General features: G+C 31.6%; 1 protein-coding gene across 1 annotated transcript in view; it reads left to right on the top strand.

The window, feature by feature from the left end:
• The first annotated feature begins 4,905 nt into the window (after nt 1–4,905).
• Nucleotides 4,906–22,220, top strand: part of LOC135954165 (uncharacterized) — a 48,736-nt gene continuing 31,421 nt past the window's right edge. The window contains exons 1-3 of the mRNA XM_065504239.1: nt 4,906–5,097; nt 5,155–5,448; nt 18,053–18,461. Of these exons, the coding sequence (XP_065360311.1) occupies nt 5,207–5,448; nt 18,053–18,461 (651 nt within the window). The 5' untranslated portion in view covers nt 4,906–5,097; nt 5,155–5,206. The remainder of the gene's footprint in view (nt 5,098–5,154; nt 5,449–18,052; nt 18,462–22,220) is intronic.

The raw sequence follows: 22,220 nt of genomic DNA on the forward strand, positions 1-22,220 counted from the left end.
AGGCTGACTAATAACTTAAAATAAAAGTAAAATTATGATTAATTTGATATGTAAATCTAATATTTGATTAAAATTTTAATGTTTTATAAAATAAATGCGTTATTGATAAATAATTTGTACTTTATATTCGGAATTTTGACTCCGTGAAGATTAGTTGTCCGGGTTCGAATCCTGGCGGAAACTAATTTTTTTTTTTCAATTTTTTTATGTTTAAAAGAACATCCAATATCGGTGTTGCAACATTTGTTGATGGGGTTCAATACCTAATGGAGGCAAAGTATTTTTCTAATTATTTTTTTTCTTTATTATTTTATATATATTTTCATTTATTTTTGTTATTAATGGAAAAAAATAAATAAATTAGGGCTACCGAATTAGACGCCTAAAAATACATTTTTTTTCGTGATTTTTGCATATTCCTTTTCATATTTTTTTTAAATTAATGAGCTCAAGAATAAGATTTGTTGTAAACTAGATTTAATTTATTGTTGGTATCAAAATAATGCTTAATCTAATTTTTATTAATAAATATTGTTAAAAAGATGAACTAAATTCTCTAATTGTTTGATTCCAAAGGCTACTGATGGTATAGGTAATGCAGTCTGGGATCATGTATAATATTCACGGCAAAAATTACATGGTCATGGTTGGGAGGGGATTTATGTTGTGACAACAACAATCACAACTTGGTCAATCTCTCTTTTCTAGCATGTACATCAAAATTATCGAATTTGTAGTTTTGTCTTCTAACAAAGGGGTCTAAAAAGCTAAGAATCCACCCAATTTCCGACGAGAAATTAGCGGGAAACAAGTTGCATGCTATCGCTGTTTTAACCTCCTCAAAAGAAAAGAATATTATTGATTTTTACAAAACGTTACATACTACAAGTTCTTACTAAGATTTTTATTTCTTTTTGTGTTATTAGCCGCTTTCCTGCTTGATGAGGCACTTTAGTTAACTTCAATAGAGACAAGGGTAGATAGCTGAAAACGGCTATGGGAGATGGTTGTATAAGCGTAAGTGGAAACATTTACATTTCTAGCAGACAATGGAGCATCAATATCTCAATCTAGAAACATTGTAGGTCTCTACGATGTGACCAGTATTGGAAATCGTTCCAAACGGTTCATTTACAACAATATACACTCAGGTCTCGTTTTATGCGGATTTTTTTTATGCGGATTCAAATTTATGCGATTTTTAAATACATTTTTTTTTAGAATTTTAAAAGATTTTGAAATTTTAGATGGTTTTTAACGATTTTTTTTAAATCTTCAGTTACATAACCGAGCCCTTAAGGGCCTTACCTTTTTACCATTTTTAAATTAAATCAATTTTGCATCACTGATATAATGTTTTTTACAAAATGAAATTCTTAATATAGATTCAGATACGGAAAGAGAATTAAAGATTCATCGCGGGCTGACTGATCTGTTTTCCGGATATCAAGAGTTGCATAAGCAACTTAAAAATTCAAATTCGCAAAGTTTAATGACAAATTATTTTGCAAGAAAAGAAGCAATTGAAGCTCCTAAAAATTCTTCGATTTCGTACCCTATTCACAGATTAATTCTAGTGATGAAAATGATATTTTACCATATGATGACAATATGATTATATCATTTAGTGATGAATGTGACGTTGAACCAATTCCAAGCCGAGCAGACAATTATTCAGTGATTCAGATTAATCATGCATATTTACAGAATTTCCTTAAAAAATGTGTTAGCTCATTTTTTTTTTTGGATCATTTTCACTTTTTCTGTAATTATAAATATTTTTGTTTATTTTTTAAACGTATTTTGTTTTTATTGTTTAAGTAAATTAAGTAAATAAATTTTTGTTCATTTTTTGTATGCTTTTGTTCTGATTTTTTAATTAAAATCTGAATTTATGCGGTTTTTCAGAATTTTGGAACCAATCATTAGTTTTTGTATGAAGCTAGAGTATTGTTTTATGCGAATTCAATTTATGCGATTTTTTTTGGAACACATCTATCGCATAAAACGAGACCTGAGTGTACACAATAATAATATTTAATACTTCGTTCTTAGTCCAATCACAAAGTATTTATGTAAATAGAGTAACATTTAAAATTAATTTTATCTAAATTTTGACATATAATATTTTTACAATATAAAGCCAAGAATTATAGAAACATAGATTGCGCATTCAGTATGTAAAAAAATGTTCGTTCTGCGCATGTACGTCATATCAGCCTAGAACTTGAGAAAAATAAAAGCAAAACAAAAAAAAAAAAACATTTTTTAAATTTTTTTTTAGACGACAATCACTTTATTTGCTGATGTGACGTAGCACATCGAACACCTGTTGATTTAAACCAAAAAAAACCTGCGCAATGCGTAATCTATATTTTTATAATTCTTGATATAAAGCAACATAAGATTACACTGTGGCTACAACTGACATGAAATGCTTAATATTAACACTAACAACTCTTTTATAACACCCCGTCTACAACAGACAAGAAATGATGTTAAAACATGATGTTATAAAATACATGGTTTAACAACCGTGTTACAAAACTGGGAAAACGCTAACATGATGTCTCTATACCTAATAGGGTTTTTACACTTACGTACATTTTGGCGAAACGTATGAAAGATGTTGAAATCTTGAAAGATTTGTTCACACTTGCAACATCTAACATCTACCATCAGTAAAATTGCAAAAATATTAAAAATCATATTGTTTTAATGAAAACAAAATGAATTGAGACTGGTTTTCTTTTTTATACTATCAAATTAAATAAGAAAATAATTTCACAAACACATTTCAAACAAATAAAATTATTATTATACATTATACAAATATTTGTTTACATTTTTTTTGAATATAAATGCAATTTTATTAGTGGTGACACTAAAATAATCGAAAGATGTTAGGTGGAACGAAATGAGATAGGAACATTTTTTAAAGATGTAGAAAGATGTTGGCACTCAGTCCTGTGTAATTCTTATGGGAAGATGTTAACATCTTTGCAAATTGATGGTAGATGTTAGATGTGCGCTAGTGTAAAAACCCTATAACCTAACATCATGTTAGTGTTAATGTTAAGCATTTCATGTCTGTTGTAGACATAGTTTAAAATGAAATGACGTTTAAGATTGACAGCAGTCATTTGTTGCTTTTTTCATTTACAACACTTTAGAGAATGAGAATGTTTACCTTTTGGAGAAAAGCAAGATGTATTAACAAGGTGGCAGAGTAACTACAACAATTACAACAATACAAGAACAATAGTCATTTTTGTTTGTGTAAAACCGTGTAAACTGTCAAAAAATAATTCACAAAAACTCACTTTTATAAATGAAATAGTTTTTTTAACACTTTTAAATATTTTATGCACATAAAGCGGTGACAAATACTCACTTTTTTAAATATAAAATAATCTTTTTAATCTTATAACAAAAAATAGAGCAAAATATAGTCAGCTGGCGTTACGCTGCCACCTGGTTAAAATTTAGAGAGTGAATTGACTATTAAAACTAATTTTGAATTTACATGTGTCAGGTTTTTTAATTTTTTAAAAACTGAAAATGGCAAAAATGGAATTGGTAACCACATTAAAAAGAATGATAAATATTTGTAAAATGTTTAATTATTAAAAAACATTAAATGTAATAATTTAATAATTATATAAATAACCGAACCTAAATGTACAAAAAATAAGTATTAAAAATATTAATTTTTACACAATTAGTTATTAATTTATTGTAAATAATATTTAGGATCTCATTTTTTTGTTATTTAACTGCAGAATATGTTGTTTAATGAATTTAAGCACGTTTTCAATAAAAACACGAATGTACTTTTTGTTTATTAATTGTACTGTTATTTTTTCTTTTGTGTACTTTTTTGCCAATTCAATATCTGTAGCTCGTTTCTGTATTTCTCGCATCGGAAAACTTCTCACATGAAGTGTGAAAAAAAATTCCATCGTTTCTGGATGTGAGAGAAAAAAGTGTTGCTGTATTTGAATGCGAAAACAGACAACACAGATTCTGTTCCTATTGGAATATTTCCAATAAGAAATTATAATAAAACGAAAACAGTGAAAGGCTAAAAAATTTAAAATGCCAAAATATAACAGTTGTGTTTTATTGATTGTCATCATTTGAATATAATACAAAAAGTATAGTGTGGCGCTTATAACTGCTGAATTTAAGAAAATAATTTTGAAACACATTTTTGTGTACTTACATGTCTATATATAATTATTTTATTCAAACTCTGTGCTGCTTACATTTTCGGCTGATTTGGGTTCCATATTTATACATACGAAGTTAAAAATATCTATATTTTTTAATATTTAGTTTTTCTCACACCAATTTCAAATGTGACTTGTTTTGACAGTTCTTGTGAGAAACTTGTCGCAAAATATTGTTACAGAAAAACTTTTTCTCACATCCTTCCAATAATTGCTGGAAAATTATTTGAATGACAGATAATTCTCGCAAACTCAAGGTACAGAAACACTTGTACGAGGAAAAACATATTTTGTTTAATTTTACACTGTTATTGTTGCAGTTCAATCGTTTCATGCGGAAAGTTTTTCGATTCGAGAAATACAGAAACGGGCTACAGTTACTCTAACACCCCGTCTAAAACAAACATGAAATGCTGTTAAAAAATTATGTTATAAAAGAAAACATTATGTTTTAACAGAATTTTATGTCTGTTATAGACACGGTGTTAAGTGGTCGAAACAAAACATATTGATATGCGCCCACTAAATTATTCTAGTCAAGATAAAACAATTAAATTTGCCCCTACTTTGGAGTGAGTTAAATTCCTAAGTCTGGTAACACTGGCGTAACGCATTGTGTCTCATTCACAATTGTTCCTAAATGCTCTTATTGCGTTTTCTGCAAAATTTTTGCGGTTGGATACATTATTATCTTATACTTAATAAAATTATCTGCATTGTTTTATAGAGAGACTATGAAAAAATATTATTTTAAACAAATCGTTGATTTATAATTAGTTGGCTGAGAGTTCTCAATATTAGTGTATTGTTTATTGCAATTTTAAATAACGTCGCTGGTGCAATTAAACATAAAGTATTGTGAAAGGTGTGTATGTACATACAATTAATTTACACACAGCCATTTATATTTGCCTACTTGTAGTGTATGTATGAATTAAATACGGTGGTGTGTATTCAAGACCTCTATCATAAGAATGGATCTGTATGATGAAAAAGAGCACGTTATTAGTAGTGATGAATATAGTGATGATGATGACGACGACGACGCTCTTATGAATGATGCTGTAAGAGCACAAGATTACAATATTCGATCTAATGATTACAGTGACCGGAACAAGCAACCCAAGTGGAGAATTGATCAAAAGCAGAAGGAGTTGAGCTCACTAATAAGAAGGAACAAAATATCTGTTATATACAAAAACAAATCTATAAAATGGTAATTGCTATATATATAAATACATAGGGTATGTACACATGTATATTCGGATGGTCCCGGTTGTATGGAAGAAAAACAAAGTGTTGATGTTCGCAACTAAAATGGAAGTTTAGTTTGTTTGAGGAGTCCATTTCTTAAAAATGTTCTCCTTTCATAGACCTTTCATATGATACCAGTTTTTGACATTTTTACTTTGCGAGAAATATGAACAAATCACAATAACATTAAAAAGGTCCTATTTATCCTTTGATCCAGTTCACCAAAAACTGAAATCAGGACAATGAATTTAACTTTTATTTTAGTTTTGAACATCCATATTTTTTTTGGGGGCCACACTAATTTATATACATAGGTATAAGGTTGTGTCGTTTGGAGCAATGTTGAATATGTATTTACAAAATATTTCGACAGTGTGTGTGTTTCGCGAAATTATTGGTAGATATCACTTAAAGCAGAGTTTCGCCATCATTATATAATTTTTTACATTCATTCTAGTTAATGAAATTTGCGGGATAATTCCCACTTTATCTGGCCAATAATTTCAATCCTGCTTTCAGATATTTCATACACTCGTCGAAATAAAGATTTAGGAAAAAAAGATCCCAGTAACTGTTTATATTTTCATAATTTTTTTTCTGGGTATAAATCAAGATCAGCGTGCATTTTTATAATTTTTTTGGTGTTGATAGCTCTCATAATTAGAATCACAAAAACGTTAATATTTTTGCCTGCTCTCTCTTAGTTTAAGAGTTATAGGATTTTAAAGTCAATACATATAATAGTACATTTCTCATATATTTGGAAAACAAACTGATCGTTATGGGTATCATTGAATAGTGCTTCACAATACCTTTAATATGATATATAATATGGTACAGTTTATTAATATTGTGAACCAAAAATTCCTTTTTGAATTTATATGACAGTACTTCAGAAAATTTTGATATACAGAAAAAGTGATTTTAGCGAAGCCGGTGTTCGATACACCCCAGAGTTAAAAGTCCCTTCACCCGGCCGAACACCGACAATACAGAAAATGTGAATATTAACAGAAAAAAAATTATGAAAATATAAACTGTTACGGAGATCTTGATTTGTTCCTTTTTCTGTTAATATTCATATTGTATTGTATTGACGGCCTTTGCCGGGCTACCCAAGTCTAATAATAATACTAAAACATTATTTTAATATGCCTAAACCCTGCCAACAATTACTATTCAAAAAGTGTCCCAAACGTATCATCTTGAAGTTGAAACTCATCGAATATGATATCGCTTTCTTATCGTAATAGTGTCACAGTGCGAGTGAAAACGTGCCACGCATATGATACCTACCAATTCTATCCATTTAGTGTATTATTATTATATGTAAATTTATGTCTTAAAAGTGTACAGAGAGAAGATAATTCTGCTTCTTGCATTAAAATGGAAATATTTTATTGCATCCCAGTTATGAAAACACTATGCATATACTTATTTACATTAAAAATAAATAAAATAATGATATAACTTAACTTAATATGACTTTAATTAAAAATTAGAGTATACAAAATTATATAAAATATGTTTCACTAATTAGTTGGAATACGTATTTACATTTAAACAAAAACAAATTGCACTAACTCTATACCTTTAAAAAAAACTTTATTTTTTGATACACTTTTAACAAACACTTCAATTACAAATATAGGCCCTAATTTTGTAAATCACGTCACCAAAGTGATATTTATATGGAAAACAAAAACAAAATTTTAAAAAATTGTTTTTGTTTTATATACAAAATTTTCAAATTATGAAAGGCAAACCAACGCTTGAATTTTGGTGCGTTTGTTCTGTTAAGAATTTGTATATAAAACAAATATCACTTTGTGACGTGATTTACAAAATTAGGGCCATAATTTAAATTAATCACTAATTATTTAATAAAACTTTATTTATCACTATTTAATTTGAACTTAAGTTAAAACACACACTTTTTATTTAACACAACCGATGATTTTAAAATTCATAAATATACTGAGTATTGTCATGTCCTTCTTTCTTTTAAAATGTAAACAGTAAAAAGTCGGTATTAATGTAATTTGTTATTGTAAAATTTGTCACTAACCAAAAATAATATTCTTTTGTATACTAAAATGGATCGTTTTTTTATCATAATGTACTTTTTAATATTATCTATTAAGTTAATTTTTAGGGATCTTTGTTTGTAACTAAAATGTACTTTAAGATGAGCATAACTCGATAGTAATGTAATTTGTTTTTGTAAAATGTTTTTTATATGCTGAGTAACATTTTTGCGACACAAAAGACACATTTTAGTATACATATCGAAAATATAACTTCCAATTGCTGGCAGGGAAGGTAGGGTCACACATTTTTTAGCACAAATTTGATTAACGTGTTTACTCTTACAAGTGTTTTGTAAAATCAAACAGCATCAAATAAAATAAAACTACTACTTTTTTTTTAGTTTTTAATCATCCAAATTAAAATACGTTTTTGAAATAAATAAAAGAATTCAAATGTTATGTCTATTTCGTCAAATATTTGTCATGTGTGACCTAGGGTGGCCCTTAATAAACGAAAATTGGATTTTGGCCATTCTCACCCCCCAGTTTGGTGAACATTAGTAAAAAAATCATCCTGAAAAAATTTTAGGTAAATCGGTTGGGGTTAAGACGTGCCGCAAGCCTTCTGAAGTTTTGAGATGCATTTACAAGGGGATAAAATGCATTTTTTTCAGTTTTTGTAAAAATTTTGCCATTAAAAAATTACTTTTGTAATTTAATTTAAAAGAATCGAAATGTGTACGTAATTTTCGTTCTAATGAGACATAAAAAACAGAAATCGGTCAAAAAATGTTAAAGTTATTAAAAATTCGCCAGGCCATTAACGTGTCTCAGGTCACTAGAACAAGAAATGTAGGAACAAAATGAACATATTTTGATAAATATTAAAATAAAAGCTCATTTTTACTTAAAATATGTCCATATATACTTGTATATGAGTTTTTGTCTTCGTAGGATACCGTTAACCTATTCTTAGGTATGAACAAAAAAATAAAAATTTTTTAACGGCAGTTTCAATTTTCAATTTTCAAATTTTTAAAAATTTTGTTAAACAAATTTCACAATTTTTTGATCATCTCATTGGGATTTATTAAGAATATAATAGGGAATAAAAATGTGAAAAAATTATGATTTAAATTTTGAAATTTTCGAGAAAAACCAATTATTTGGCAATTTTTAGGCCAATGAGCTCTATTTCCTTAGTCTTATGAATTTTAAGCCAAACTATTCAGAATATTATAGTCCAGATAATTCTAAATATACTCTGAAACTTTTACTAAAATCGGAAAACGTTAACCCTTAAATCGTGAAGGTCAAAAGTCAAATTTTTCAATATTTGGAATTTCTCTTGAAAAGATTTCGAAATGTTCGAAATGTTGTATATTTTTGGGCCGATTTTGATGAAATTTAACAAAAATATAACATAAACTCTATGGTTCATAGTAACAGCACAAGAATGGAAATTAACGCTTAATGGCACTTGGGGTTAAAATGACACCAAACTTTTAAAATCATAATTTTTTTTATGGTTTTAGAAGTTTCGGGTCATTTTAACCCCAAGTGCTATATAGGGTTAATTTAAATTGTTCTGCTGTTTTTGTATATACTAGGCTTTGTGTTATATTTTTGTTAAATTTCATCAAAATCGGCACAAAAATATACAACATTTCGAACATTTCGAAATCTTTCCAAGAGAAATTCCAAATATTGAAAAATTTGACTTTTGACCTTCACGATTTAAGGGTTAACGTTTTCCGATTTTAGTAAAAGTTTCAGAGTATATTTAGAATTATCTGGACTATAATATTCTGAATAAGTTTGGCTTAAAATTCATAAGACTAAGGAAATAGAGCTCATTGGCCTAAAAATTGCCAAATAATTGGTTTTTCTCGAAAATTTCAAAATTTAAATCGCAGGTACGGAAAAACTATAAGGGATATTTTCATAATTTTTTCACATTTTTATTCCCTATTATATTCTTAATAAATCCCAATGAGATGATCAAAAAATTGTGAAATTTGTTTAACAAAATTTTTAAAAATTTGAAAATTGAGTTTTGAAACTGCCGTTAAAAAATTTTTATTTTTTTGTTCATACCTAAGAATAGGTTAACGGTATCCTACGAAGACAAAAACTCATATACAAGTATATATGGACATATTTTAAGTAAAAATGAGCTTTTATTTTAATATTTATCAAAATATGTTCATTTTGTTCCTACATTTCTTGTTCTAGTGACCTGAGACACGTTAATGGCCTGGCGAATTTTTAATAACTTTAACATTTTTTGACCGATTTCTGTTTTTTATGTCTCATTAGAACGACAATTACGTACACATTTCGATTCTTTTAAATTAAATTACAAAAGTAATTTTTTAATGGCAAAATTTTTACAAAAACTGAAAAAAATGCATTTTATCCCCTTGTAAATGCATCTCAAAACTTCAGAAGGCTTGCGGCACGTCTTAACCCCAACCGATTTACCTAAAATTTTTTCAGGATGATTTTTTTACTAATGTAAACCAAACTGGGGGGTGAGAATGGCCAAAATCCAACTTTCGTTTATTAAGGGCCACCCTAGTGTGACCCTACCTTAAGAAAGACGAATGTTCTACTTGTGAAAGTGACAAGTGCTTGAGTAGTGAATCGAAAATTAAATTGCAGTCAACAAAAGCATATAAAATGCAAATAATGAATAAAGAGAAGAGATCCACCGCCATCATGATATGGGGTGTTTACGTTCTTCTTGGGCTGTGGTTATACGAAACAAAGATAAATTTGTTTGGATCCGATGGGAAATATTATGTTAGGCGCCCAGTCAATAAGGCATATAATCCAAAATACACCAAGAAGACCGTAAAACAAGGCGGTGGATCAATCATGATATGGGGGTGTTTCTCCTCTTCTGGTGTCGGTCCAGTATATTGGATAAAGAACGAAATATGCATCCAGGACTACGTAAATATATTGCAAAGCTTAATGCTTCCATTTTCTGAGGAAGGGATGCCCTTCAGATGGGAGTTTCAGCAGGACAATAGTCAGAAGCACTCCTCAAAATTGGCAAAATACTGGTTTGCTGTCAACAAAGTACCTCTTATGGAATGGCCTTCGCAGTAACCGGACCTTAACCCAATGAAACACCTTTGGGGAGTGCTCAAGAGGAAGCTAGAGGGTTTCAGTCCGAAAAATAAGCACGAATTATGGGAACAAATCCAGGAAGAGTGATTTGACATTGACAAGGGCGTTTGCATAGAAATTGGTTGATTCCATGAGCCGAAGATGCAATGAAGTTGTGAAAAACCTAGGTAGAGCCACAAAATATTAAGATGAGATAGTTTTTTAACAAAAAATATAAAGATGTGCCTCGAAAAGTTGAATCCTTTTACGCGTTTCTATTATTTTTTCCAGTAAAAATATTGACTATACATTGTTAGTCATATAATGTATTAATATATAGATGAAAATAGGAATGATTATGTTTTTTCTTATGCTGTATGTCTGATAAACAAAACTGCATATACATTTTTTTAAACAAAACTAAATTTGACTAACATACTTTCAAAAAATTTGACTAACATACTTTCAAACCGACACAATTTTTTTTTCCAGTAGTTCATCAGAATGACAGCGAAAAAAGTTTAAGCGCCAAAAAATCTGCTGATATGAGAAAGAAATTGGATTAATTTTAAAGTTTGAAAAGATTTACATTATAAATTAAAAACTGTACAAATATTTTGTTCGAAATGATTCACTTTGTAAATTAAAAACTGGGGGAGAAATTACTAAAAAATATGTTAATGAAAAGTTAAATAACATTAACAATTTTCTTTATACATTGATATAAATTTGTATATCTTTTTTTCAGAACCTAATCTATTATTCAGCCCAATCTCTTACAAACCGAAACTTTTAAATTTTAATCGATGGATAGATTTTAGGATTTTCAAAAAAAAAAAATCAAATAATTTGACTGCATGCAGTCTGTGGCGTACGACATTGTTAGTTTTTCTTAGAGTATCATTGAGCCTAGCTAACTAAATTTTAAAAATAAACAATAATTAAAGACAGATGGGCATTTTCTTGTTCACCAATTTTTAAGCTTATTCAATCTAAAATAATCTATTATAAATAAACCAATATTGGGCACTTATTTACATTCATAAATCACAAAAATCGTACATATCTTTTAAAATAATAATACGTTCTCAAATATTTTGATATAATTTAAAAGGGCTTGATGTAAATTTATACACCTACAATAAGGATGGATTAACACAAAACAATGTCGAAACATTTTTTTTTCTGAGTACATTAGCCCAATATAAGGCTTAAATATACGATCTCGTTAGAGTAAATACACATCTACACATCAGGAAAAAAATAATCAAAACGGCAACCACAGCTGCCAGATTTGCCGATTTATCGGCATTTTGACGATTTTTGATCGGAAAAATAGCAAAGTGCGATTTGCCGATTTTAGTACTCAAAATGAAAATTTTCTGAAAAGTCTATTTTTACATCAAGTTTTTCATATAATATTTTAATTAACTAATATAATGAATATAAATTGAACCGTAATTGTTTTTGTAAGAAAGAAGACCATATATAAAAATAGAATCCGAATTTAAAGAGCTTAAATTACTTGATTTTAATAATTTAGTGAATCAAAATGTAAAATGTTTATTAAGATTTTTGAAAATTTTTTTGAAATTTTTAATTTTAGTCGTCCGCCAATGTTTATAACAGCTACTTGAAGGATTTCTATAAACCTATACTATAGAATTATTAAAATTAATTAACCCTCCGTTACTCGCAACTAATCTAGTTGATGCAGGCACAATTTTTCTATTGTAAATTTTTTTAAATACCCTAAGTTTTAAGCTATTTTTTTATAAAAATATATTTATACTGCAATTTTATTTTTATTATTCTTTTAAATACTTCGAATTTAATGTAGTTTTTATGTTTTCGAAATAAAAAGTGAAGAGATTATTTTCAAACGTGCCATTCTTTTATTGATATCAATTTGATACATTACGACTAGTCTCGATTAAAAATGATTGCGACTAACGGAGGGTTAAGCCTGATACTTGATTTTCCCGAAATTGACACATTGTTGGTCCGAATTTCGTATACGTTCTAAACGTTTCTAAATTGTTTATATACATGACATTTGCAAAAAGCTACGACTTACATATATCGCGAATATGTAAGTCGTAGCTTTTTGCAAATATTTCAGCCTCAGATCGGCTTACCGATCTTCCAGATTTTATTTAGATCCAGAACCATACCTGAAATATTGTTATACCATTTATACTTGTAAGTTATTTAGGATCTTCGAAAAGTTTATTTCAATGTTTATTTCAACGAACATCGAAATATAGACTACTCTATTTATTAGGATAGCGAATATATGTATATAAAATACAAACGGTATGATAAACTTATATATACCCTTGCCACTCATAGTGAAGAGTGTGCATTTAATTTTTATATACAAATATTAAATAATTCTCATTCACCCCTATTATGTATGTCGTTGTAGACGTCGACATCACTTTGTAGTCGTTGTCACTTCGAGTCGACATCGACATCAACTCGACGCTAAATTGGTATTTACTAACAATGTTGTGTTGATGTCGACTCGTTATCGATAATTTAAAAGAAATAAGTATCATCCCTATGCATTTCGTGACAGCTGTTGAATTTTATTTATTATTCTTATTGGATTCCAGTGAAACAAACAAATCCTTAAGCTTCAATATAATGAAAAGAGGCTATGATTTGAATATTTCGAACACCGGCTTCGCTAGTAAATATTTCATATGCAGCCGGCACTCGGCCGGGCGAAATAATTTTTTACACTATGGTAGTACGTGGCAGGACAAACTTATTTTATTTTGTTTACAATAGATAACTCCGCTAATAGCAACATTTTTAAGTGATTTGAAAAGTGTCAATAGAATTGACTTAAGCCGGAGTTCATCCCTACCATGTTTAAAATTAATTGAAATAAAAAAATAAATAAAAAAAATAAATAAAAATAAATTGCAGCTCTAAGTTCTGCCATTACGGTTTCAAATTGCTTCCCATTGTTGATTTTATATTTTTTAATTTCTCTAATCGCAACTATTTTTAATTTTTGTATTAGTCGTTGTCAAATATCGTGTCGACAGAAAATACTCGTTTTCAGTCAATGTCGACTTTAACGCGCCTTAGAAAATTGCAAATTGCTGTCAATAGTTAACAATTGTTATCGATATTGACTTCGCAAATACCATTTTAGTGCCGTCGACGTGACTTAATGTCGACAACGACATACATAATAGGGGTGATTATATAACACCTATTTTATAACATTAATTCTTTTAATATGTGGATTCTATATTGAACTGTTAGTTATTTCTATAATTTCGCAAAAAAAAGTATTTTAATGTTTTACGATTTTTTGACGATTTCAAAAATATTTTGCCGATTTTTTAGTCCAATTTTGACGATTTTAACCAAAATTATCTGGCAACAGTGACGGCAACGCTGAAATCAATGTATTTTGGTGTTTTGGTAGAGAGTAAATATTTGTAATATGTTTTACTCTCAGTTGTACCTCTTGTTGTTGTTGTAGCAGCATGAACAATTTACAATAATCAATCTGGATGTTCTGGTGGTTCTGCATGTTGTTCAAGTCCAAGAAATTGAGCTACTTCAACAGGATGAGTCCATAAATTCATTGGGCTGAGTGAAGTAGGATTGGCTGAACAGTTAAATATGTGGAGGGTGTCATGAGGACCCTGACCACATGCTGGGCATACGTTAAGGACGGCACGGTCTATGCGAGACCGTGCCCCATCCTGATCTAAGTTGTGCCAGAACGACTCTTGTTCCACGCGGCAGAACCTTCTCCCGCGGAATTGATGGCGTCTCTGTGAATGTCGTTCAAAGCTGTCATATACGAGCGGCGATCAAATGGATCCTACACATACCTCTGTATGTTCTCCTCGTATTTCCGAAGGTCCCGTCTGACATGCCTCGGGGGAGATTCCAACTGTGTGATGTTGAAGTTTGGATGACTCCTCCGATGACATCCCAGAAGGAACTGTTGCGTCAACATGACGTTGTGTTCCTTGACCGGTATAACCTTGGTTTCCTCGTGAAGGTGGTGTTCGGAGGTTATTTGAAGGCAGCCTGTGACGGTCCTTAAGGCTGCGTTTTGACAGCTTTGAATATTTCTCCACTGGGTATCACTCAACGAAGGCGACCACACTGGAGCAGCATAGTTGACCACTGACCGGCCAATCGTTTTGTAGGTAGCAAGCAAGGTTTCTTTGTCCATACCCCAAGTACTGCCGGCTAGTGCTTTGAGGACCTTGTTCCTATTTCGCAGTTTATGCGTGATTGCAGTGGCGTGTGCTGAGGAGGTAAAAAGGCTATCAAAAGTGACACCCAAGATTTTCGGGTGGTTCACTGTCGGAATTTGTACGCCGTCGGCCATGATGCCTAAATTCAGTTTTACCTCCTTCGTCCAGGTGGTGAAGAGTGTTGCTGATGACTTCGTTGGTGATAACTGCAGGTTACGTGCAGTGAAGAAATTGTGGATTTCATTGAGATAACCATTTACCATACCGCAAAGCTCATCAACGTTGTGACCTGTTGCCAATATAGTGCAGTCGTCCGCATACGAGATTATCTCTACGCCCTGTGGGGGCACTGGGAGTTTAGAGAGGTAGAAGTTAAACAGGAGCGGCGACAGGACCCCGCCCTGAGGGACTCCTTGTTTAACTCTACGGGGTTTTGAGCATTTGTCTCAAAACTCCACGAACGACTGCCTGCCACTCAGATAGTTCACTATCCATCTCTTCGTGTTGTTGGGCATTGTGGACTGCAGGATGTCCTGGAAGAGTGTGGCGTGACTGACAGTGTCGAAGGCTTTCGACAGGTCAAGTGCCACTAGGATAGTTCGTTCACAAGGCCTCTGCTGATTTAAGCCCTGTGAGATCTGAGTGACTATGGCGGATAATGCTGTAATGCATTTTACGGAATCCATGCTGGTGACGAGCAGCTGGTAGTTGACGGGTCAGCTGAGGGAGGAGAAGAGCTTCGAGTGTCTTCGCTACAGGTGACAGGAGGGAAATCGGCCTGTACGATTGTCCCTCACTCGCGATTTTCCCAGGTTTTAGCAATGGGATCACTCGACCCATTTTCCAGACATCGGGTATTGTTAAGCTCCTCACTGACAGATTAAAAACCATTGTCAGGTACTCGACTCCCCGCTCGCCTAGGTGTTTTAGCATCAACATGGATATCCCATCAGGTCCTATTGCCTTTGAAGGTTTAGCTGTGTTGATGGCTTCTGCAACTTCAGTTGGCGTGTAAAGTTGTGGTGTGTCCGAGACTGGAAGATCGTGTAGTTTGCGGACAATACTTCTTTTCGCCTTGTCTCTCTCGGGGTGCTCAATGAATTGTCGGCAAAAAGCTCGCGCGCACCGTTTAGGGTCGGATATGGTGGTATCTGCAAACTTAATCGCTACCCTATCATCCTTCTTAGTCGGATTGGAGAGAGACCGAACTGTGGACCACAACTTGCCAAATCCAGAACTTAAGTTACAGTTCTTCAAATGATCCAACCATTTGTTTCGCTTGTCCTCATTTACCAACCTGCTTATATCGCGGTTCAGCTGGGCGATCCTAGGGTCGTCAGGGTTAGTACTTCGGATGTCATCACGCTCATCTGCGAGTCCCGCTGCTTCTGCTGGGAAGTGCGGTCGCACTTCGGATATTCTACCAGCGGGAATGAAGCGAGCGGCTGCTGCTGTTATGGTTTCGCGAAACTTCCTCTCTGCTTTGTGTACGTTGGAGGGAATCGGTAGACCATTGAAGATGCGGTCGGTAAATTCTCTGAAGCCGTGCCAGTCTGCTTTCTTTTGGTTGATGTAAGTTCGGCATTCACGCCAGGTTGTGCAGTTAATCAGACCAGGACTCGCTATGGTGATGTCTGGCGAACTTGCGCAATTACCCATAATCCGTGTGGGGGCATCATCATTTAGTGTGCAGAAGGTGGATTCGTCAATCTGTTCCGCCAGTGACGCTCCTCTCTGGTCTTCCCCAAGACTTGAGTGCCAGAGCTGATGGTGAGCGTTAAAATCCCCTAGGACCAAACGAGTATCACCATCTAGTAAGGTCCTAATGTCGGGATGGTAGCCTGTTGGACAACTGGCTACTGGCGGAATGTAGACATTATAGAGCTCCAACTCCGTATCTCCCGATCTGACCGCAATACCCTGAACTTCAAGATATTGGTCTCTAGAATTCAGATCGAGAGAAAGAGCCCTATACTGCACAGTATTGTGTATAATAAACGCGATGCCTCCACCGTTGCCTCTGGTGCGGTCTTTTCGGAGAACGTTGTATCCGTTGCAACTTTGCAGACTGGAATTACTCGTAAGTTTTGTCTCCTGGACCGCAGCGACCACGATGTTGTGTTGGCGCATAAATCGGGTTATCTCGATATTTTCCCTTGGAGGCCATTGCAGTTGAACTGCAATATGGATATCATCCCAGGTCTACGAACTGCAATCGATGGTGTGAGCGGCGATGGTTGTTGCTGCTGTTGTTGTGATTGCGGTGGGGAGGGTGGAGATGTGGCGTAGGATGACGACGATGATGTTGTTGCTGGGTTGACAGCCCTTGGCCGAGTGAGCTCGGGTCATTCCGGTGCGTAGAACCGGCTGTCGTGGGAATGTACCTCTTGTTCTACCCTATGCTAAGGAATATGAACCAGGGTACCTACGAGGGAATATTTTCCGGGAATTCCAAAGAATATTTTTTAGAAATTTTTGTCGATAATTTTCAGAAATTTATACGAGTTACAACATTCTTAAAGTTACTACATTCAGATTCGTTATGTTTGCCAAATTTTTCATGCAATTCGTTCATTAAGATCATATTTAAATCGCAGCAACTTTTGTTGGTTAGAGGTGAGGAGAAGCAAACGGAGTAGGAAGAGTTGCACGATCTCACATAGCTTGCGATTGTAGGGGATTTTTCATGTTTTGAATTGTTGTTTGTTGTCCCCAATGTAAAGAATGATTCAAATCGAAATTTTATTTTCTCAAAGGATTTATTCAAATTTTTGTTTATTTTTATTCATTCAGTTACATAATCCAATTAAATAAATAATAACAAAACTACAAAGAACAACACTTCACAAGCCCAGTAAAATAAAAGTAAGAGCACATACTAAATATTATATGATAGATTCAGAATTTTTCCTTAATGAGTTATGTTTGGTATAAATTTATAATTTTATAATCACAAAAAATGTTAATAGTTTTTAATCTCAACAATGTTTACTGAACATAATGGTATTTCTGAATCTATCATATAATATTTAGTATGTATTCTTACTTAGTTGAAATTAGTTGGATGTAGTTAGTAGTTAGTAGTAACTTCAAGTTATGTTTTTATTGTTAATCATCTACGCTAATGTCGGTAAAACCTTCAATTGATTATTTTTATAAAATCTGTAAAATATACTTACAGGTTGAATAATAAAAGACAAAGAGAACGGTACAAGGACCATATTTATTTAAATTCAAAGCAATGTACTACTGATCCAATTATCTCAACCACAGTTGAATCCTCAGATCAAGAAAAGAAGAAAAATACAAATGAAATATCAAGAGATACACAATATAATACAATACATATTCAAGATGTTGTCAGCATTGAAGATGATGAGCCCCCCTTTGCCAATAAAACCAATAACAAAGGAATCCTGGAAGAAAGGGAAGTATTAGAAAAATGTTCAACATCAAGTACGTTTCAATATAGTACTAAAGCTGTGAATATCCAACCGGAAAAACCACCACAAATTGCTGACGAAAAAATCACAATAATGGAAGAGAGTAATCTTGAGCATACAGGGGAATTAAGACCGCTTACTCAAAAGGTATTCAATATTTATAATAACCTATTTTTATGTTTGATTTTTATAAAATGAAGAGTCATATCGTTAGCTTAGTCTGCAAAACGGCTAAGTTCATTTTCACAAATTTTACAGGAGGCAAAAAAACTTTCAACTTCCTTTGTTTTAAATATTTTTGAAATATTAATGCAGTTGTATTGCATATTTTATATGATTTACAATGATAAATAATCAACAAACAAAAAGTTCTTTGCAACACAGCAGAGAAATTAGTTAGCAAGGCAAAGCAATACTTTATGGCAATATTGCTTTGTCAAAATATGCAATGACGTGTTTTTTGTTTTGAATTTAAAAGTTTACGTAAAATTACACACTTACATAAACAAAAATTCAACTTAAAATAAATCCGCCATTTCTACCAAAAAAATAATTTTTGCCCCCAAGATAATTGTATAAAGAAAGAAGAACTCACACAAAGTATAAATGAATTATAAATAAAAACAATGCACAAATTTGACAGAAAAGCATTGTAATGCAATAATGAATTTGCGACATTAGGTGTGTCCGCGTTCTTTCCAGTAAAAATTATCCAGTGACATTATTTTAGAGAGTAAAAATAAATTTACTCTCAATCTAAAAAAATATCTAAAAAGAAAGTACGCGAACAACAATTTGTAAAAACTTGTAAATTTCTATTTGTAAACATTGGATAATGTTATACTTTCAGTATGCAAAATTAACGTATGTATTTAGTAATTAGTGAGCAATTAAATATTTTTGTGGTCGCTCTGGAAATTTTATGGCTAGTTCTAAAGTGTGTTTTTAAGCCGGATAGAACTTGAAATTGTAAAAAATTCCACAAAAAAGTAAATTTTAATCGAACAAATTTTTTATTCAAAAAACATTTCATTAACATTGGAAAATGATTTGATTTTTTCTGGATATAATGGAGTTTGTTGTGGATTGGTCTTACTCCATATGTGGCAATTTTGTTTATTAACAAACCCGTTAATAGTCGTCAATAACAGTCGTCAATAATTTGCTGTCAAACAGCAAGTCAAAAAATGCTTATTAGCTTATAGTGATTCAGTGAGAAGTTATCTGCTTGCGCAGCCATTAACAGTGATTAAATTCACAAATGCTGTGAGAATTTCAGCATTTTTGTTTTTTCCTATGCTTTTGCTGTGAATGTTCATAAATAATGTACGTATGTGTGTATGTATGTACATTTCAAAGAGAGTAGTTGAAACACACATTTAATTTCTGAATCAGGGTTGGCAAAATTGATACCATCGTACTTTTTTTGATACTATTTGATGTTCAAAAGTGCCGTGGTACTCCCGAGACTCATTTGATACGCACAAATCGTATTGATACCGACATAGTAAATAGTTTCAGAGAAAACTGCAAAAAAATTTATAAAAAGTTTTGTCAAAATTTAAGAGAACGTTTAGATTTCAATGACGATATTTTGGTCTAGTTTAACAAATTTTCACAAACAAACTGTAGTGTGTAAGTGAGTATTGTTATTGTTTTCGCAAGAAAATCAAAATAAATTTAATAAATTTTTCGTTAAAAGGTTAAAATTAATGTTTTCTGACATTTCTAGAATTATGACTGGAATTTTGTCTATACCTCATTCATCGGCTAATGTCGAAAGAGTATTTTCAATTCAAAATATTATAAAAACAAAAGAAAGGAACAAACTTCATTGCAAAACATTGTCTAATCTTATTCAAACCAAACAAATAGTTAAATCTTCAAATACTTGCTGTTTCAATTTAAATGTTTGCAACAAATTATTATCCAAAAATACATAAAAATTGTATATTTGTATTTAACATTTACAACTACTTATGATCTCAATTTGTTTTATGTTATTTATATAATTTTTGTTTTTATAAAATATGTCTATATGAATTACTAGCTGACCCGGTGCGCTTCGCCACCCTAATTAGAAGAAAGAAATAGTACTATCAATTCTCACTTTGTGAATCTAATTGTAAATGTCTAATTTCATATTTCCTAATTTTAAATTTTTAGGTTTATTATTATAAAATATTCAAACAGTACCATTGCAATAAGGAAATAGTACCATTGATTATCACTTTTAAATTCGCATTCACTAAACCATAACCTGTCAAGTTTGAATTTTAGATTTGTATATCATTTCCTATATTATCAACTAATTTTGTTTCTATAATACTTAAAATTTAATAAATTATCACAAAACCGAAACCGATCGGTTTTTAATTTTTTAAAACCGAAACCGATCGGTTTTTAATTTTTTAAAACCGAAACCGCGGTTTTGAAATTCTTCGATTTTTTGGAAACTCTAGGTCCATTATTATAGGAAATTCAAAAAAGTACCATTATAATATATAAAAAGTACCAAAAATCCCCCACTTGTGGTTTCCCCCTCACTCGGGTCCATATAAGCTTAATTTCATGGCTTTAGGTTCATTGGTGAATAAATTACAAAAAGTACCATTCGAAAAAACCCACACTTGTGGTTTCCCACTCATTCGGTTTATATATAAGTTTTATTTCATGTTTCTAGGTTCATTGGTGAAGAAATTACAAAAAGTACCATTCCAATTAAGAAAAAGTACCAAAAAGTCTCCCCTAGAATTCTCACTCACTTAATTTCATGTTTCTAAGTCCATTGTTATAGAAATTTCAAAAAAGTACCATTAGAAGAACAAAAAAGTACCTATAGTTCAGTTCACACATTTTGGTACCTAAAAAAGCATCTGGCAACGCTAGAATGTGCAAGTAAACGTGTTTTACAATTGGCAAAATATTTTTAATATTTATTAATTATTGCGAAGACAATTTATTAAAATAATTGGAACACTAACGATAAATATTAACATGTCTGTTGACCATCAATGTATTTGCTCTGGATGCAATATTAATATATCAAAAAAAAGTGGAGCTATTCAATGTACAATATGTGATAACTGGCGCCATCTTAAATGTGCAAATATCAATAAAGATGAAATGAAACTAATTATGAACAACAGTATGCTTGGTTTCTTTTGTGGTAATTGTCAGGATGACAACGTATCTTCTCCCACAAGCAATAATAGTGAAATTAAAGCCCTTCGTAATGAAGTCAAATCAGGATTTGAAGAAACTAATAAAAATTTTAAAAACATGATGGAACAAATGAATGCTGCTTTTTCCCTAAAGATTTCTGAACTCAGAAGTGACATAGATTTTTGCCATAAGAACAACAAAGTTACAATTTCAAAGTTTCACAACTTGAAATTGATAACAATGTGCTACACAAAAGACTAAATCGATGTGATATTATTGCTACGGGTATGTCCCATTCAAACAACATAATTGAGACAGTAAGAAGTCTTGGAGAGTTCTTAGATGTCACTATATCTGATTATGACATCCAACAGTGCTGCTTTGTGAACAAAAAGGACAAAATTTTAATAAAGTTTAATTCTGTACAAAAAAAAGATTTGCTCATGGAAAAATATTTTAAATACGGAAAACTTAAGCTATCTGATTTTGTAAAGGATGATGATGAATTAATCAATGATGCTGGTAAAAATTTGGATGTTCCTGATGAGAGTAGTGTAAATGATAGCCAAGCCCAAAATGAAAATCGCAAACAAAGGCGCAACATATGTGATATAAATGCTAGGGTCTATCTTAATGACAACCTTACACCTATGGAACGTAAATTATCCTATTTTTGTCGTAAATTGAAGAGGACTAATAAGATATCAAAATTCCAACTACTACATAATGATACTCCCAAAG

This window comes from Calliphora vicina, chromosome 3 (assembly GCF_958450345.1).
Source record: "Calliphora vicina chromosome 3, idCalVici1.1, whole genome shotgun sequence".
NCBI lineage: Eukaryota > Metazoa > Arthropoda > Insecta > Diptera > Calliphoridae > Calliphora > Calliphora vicina.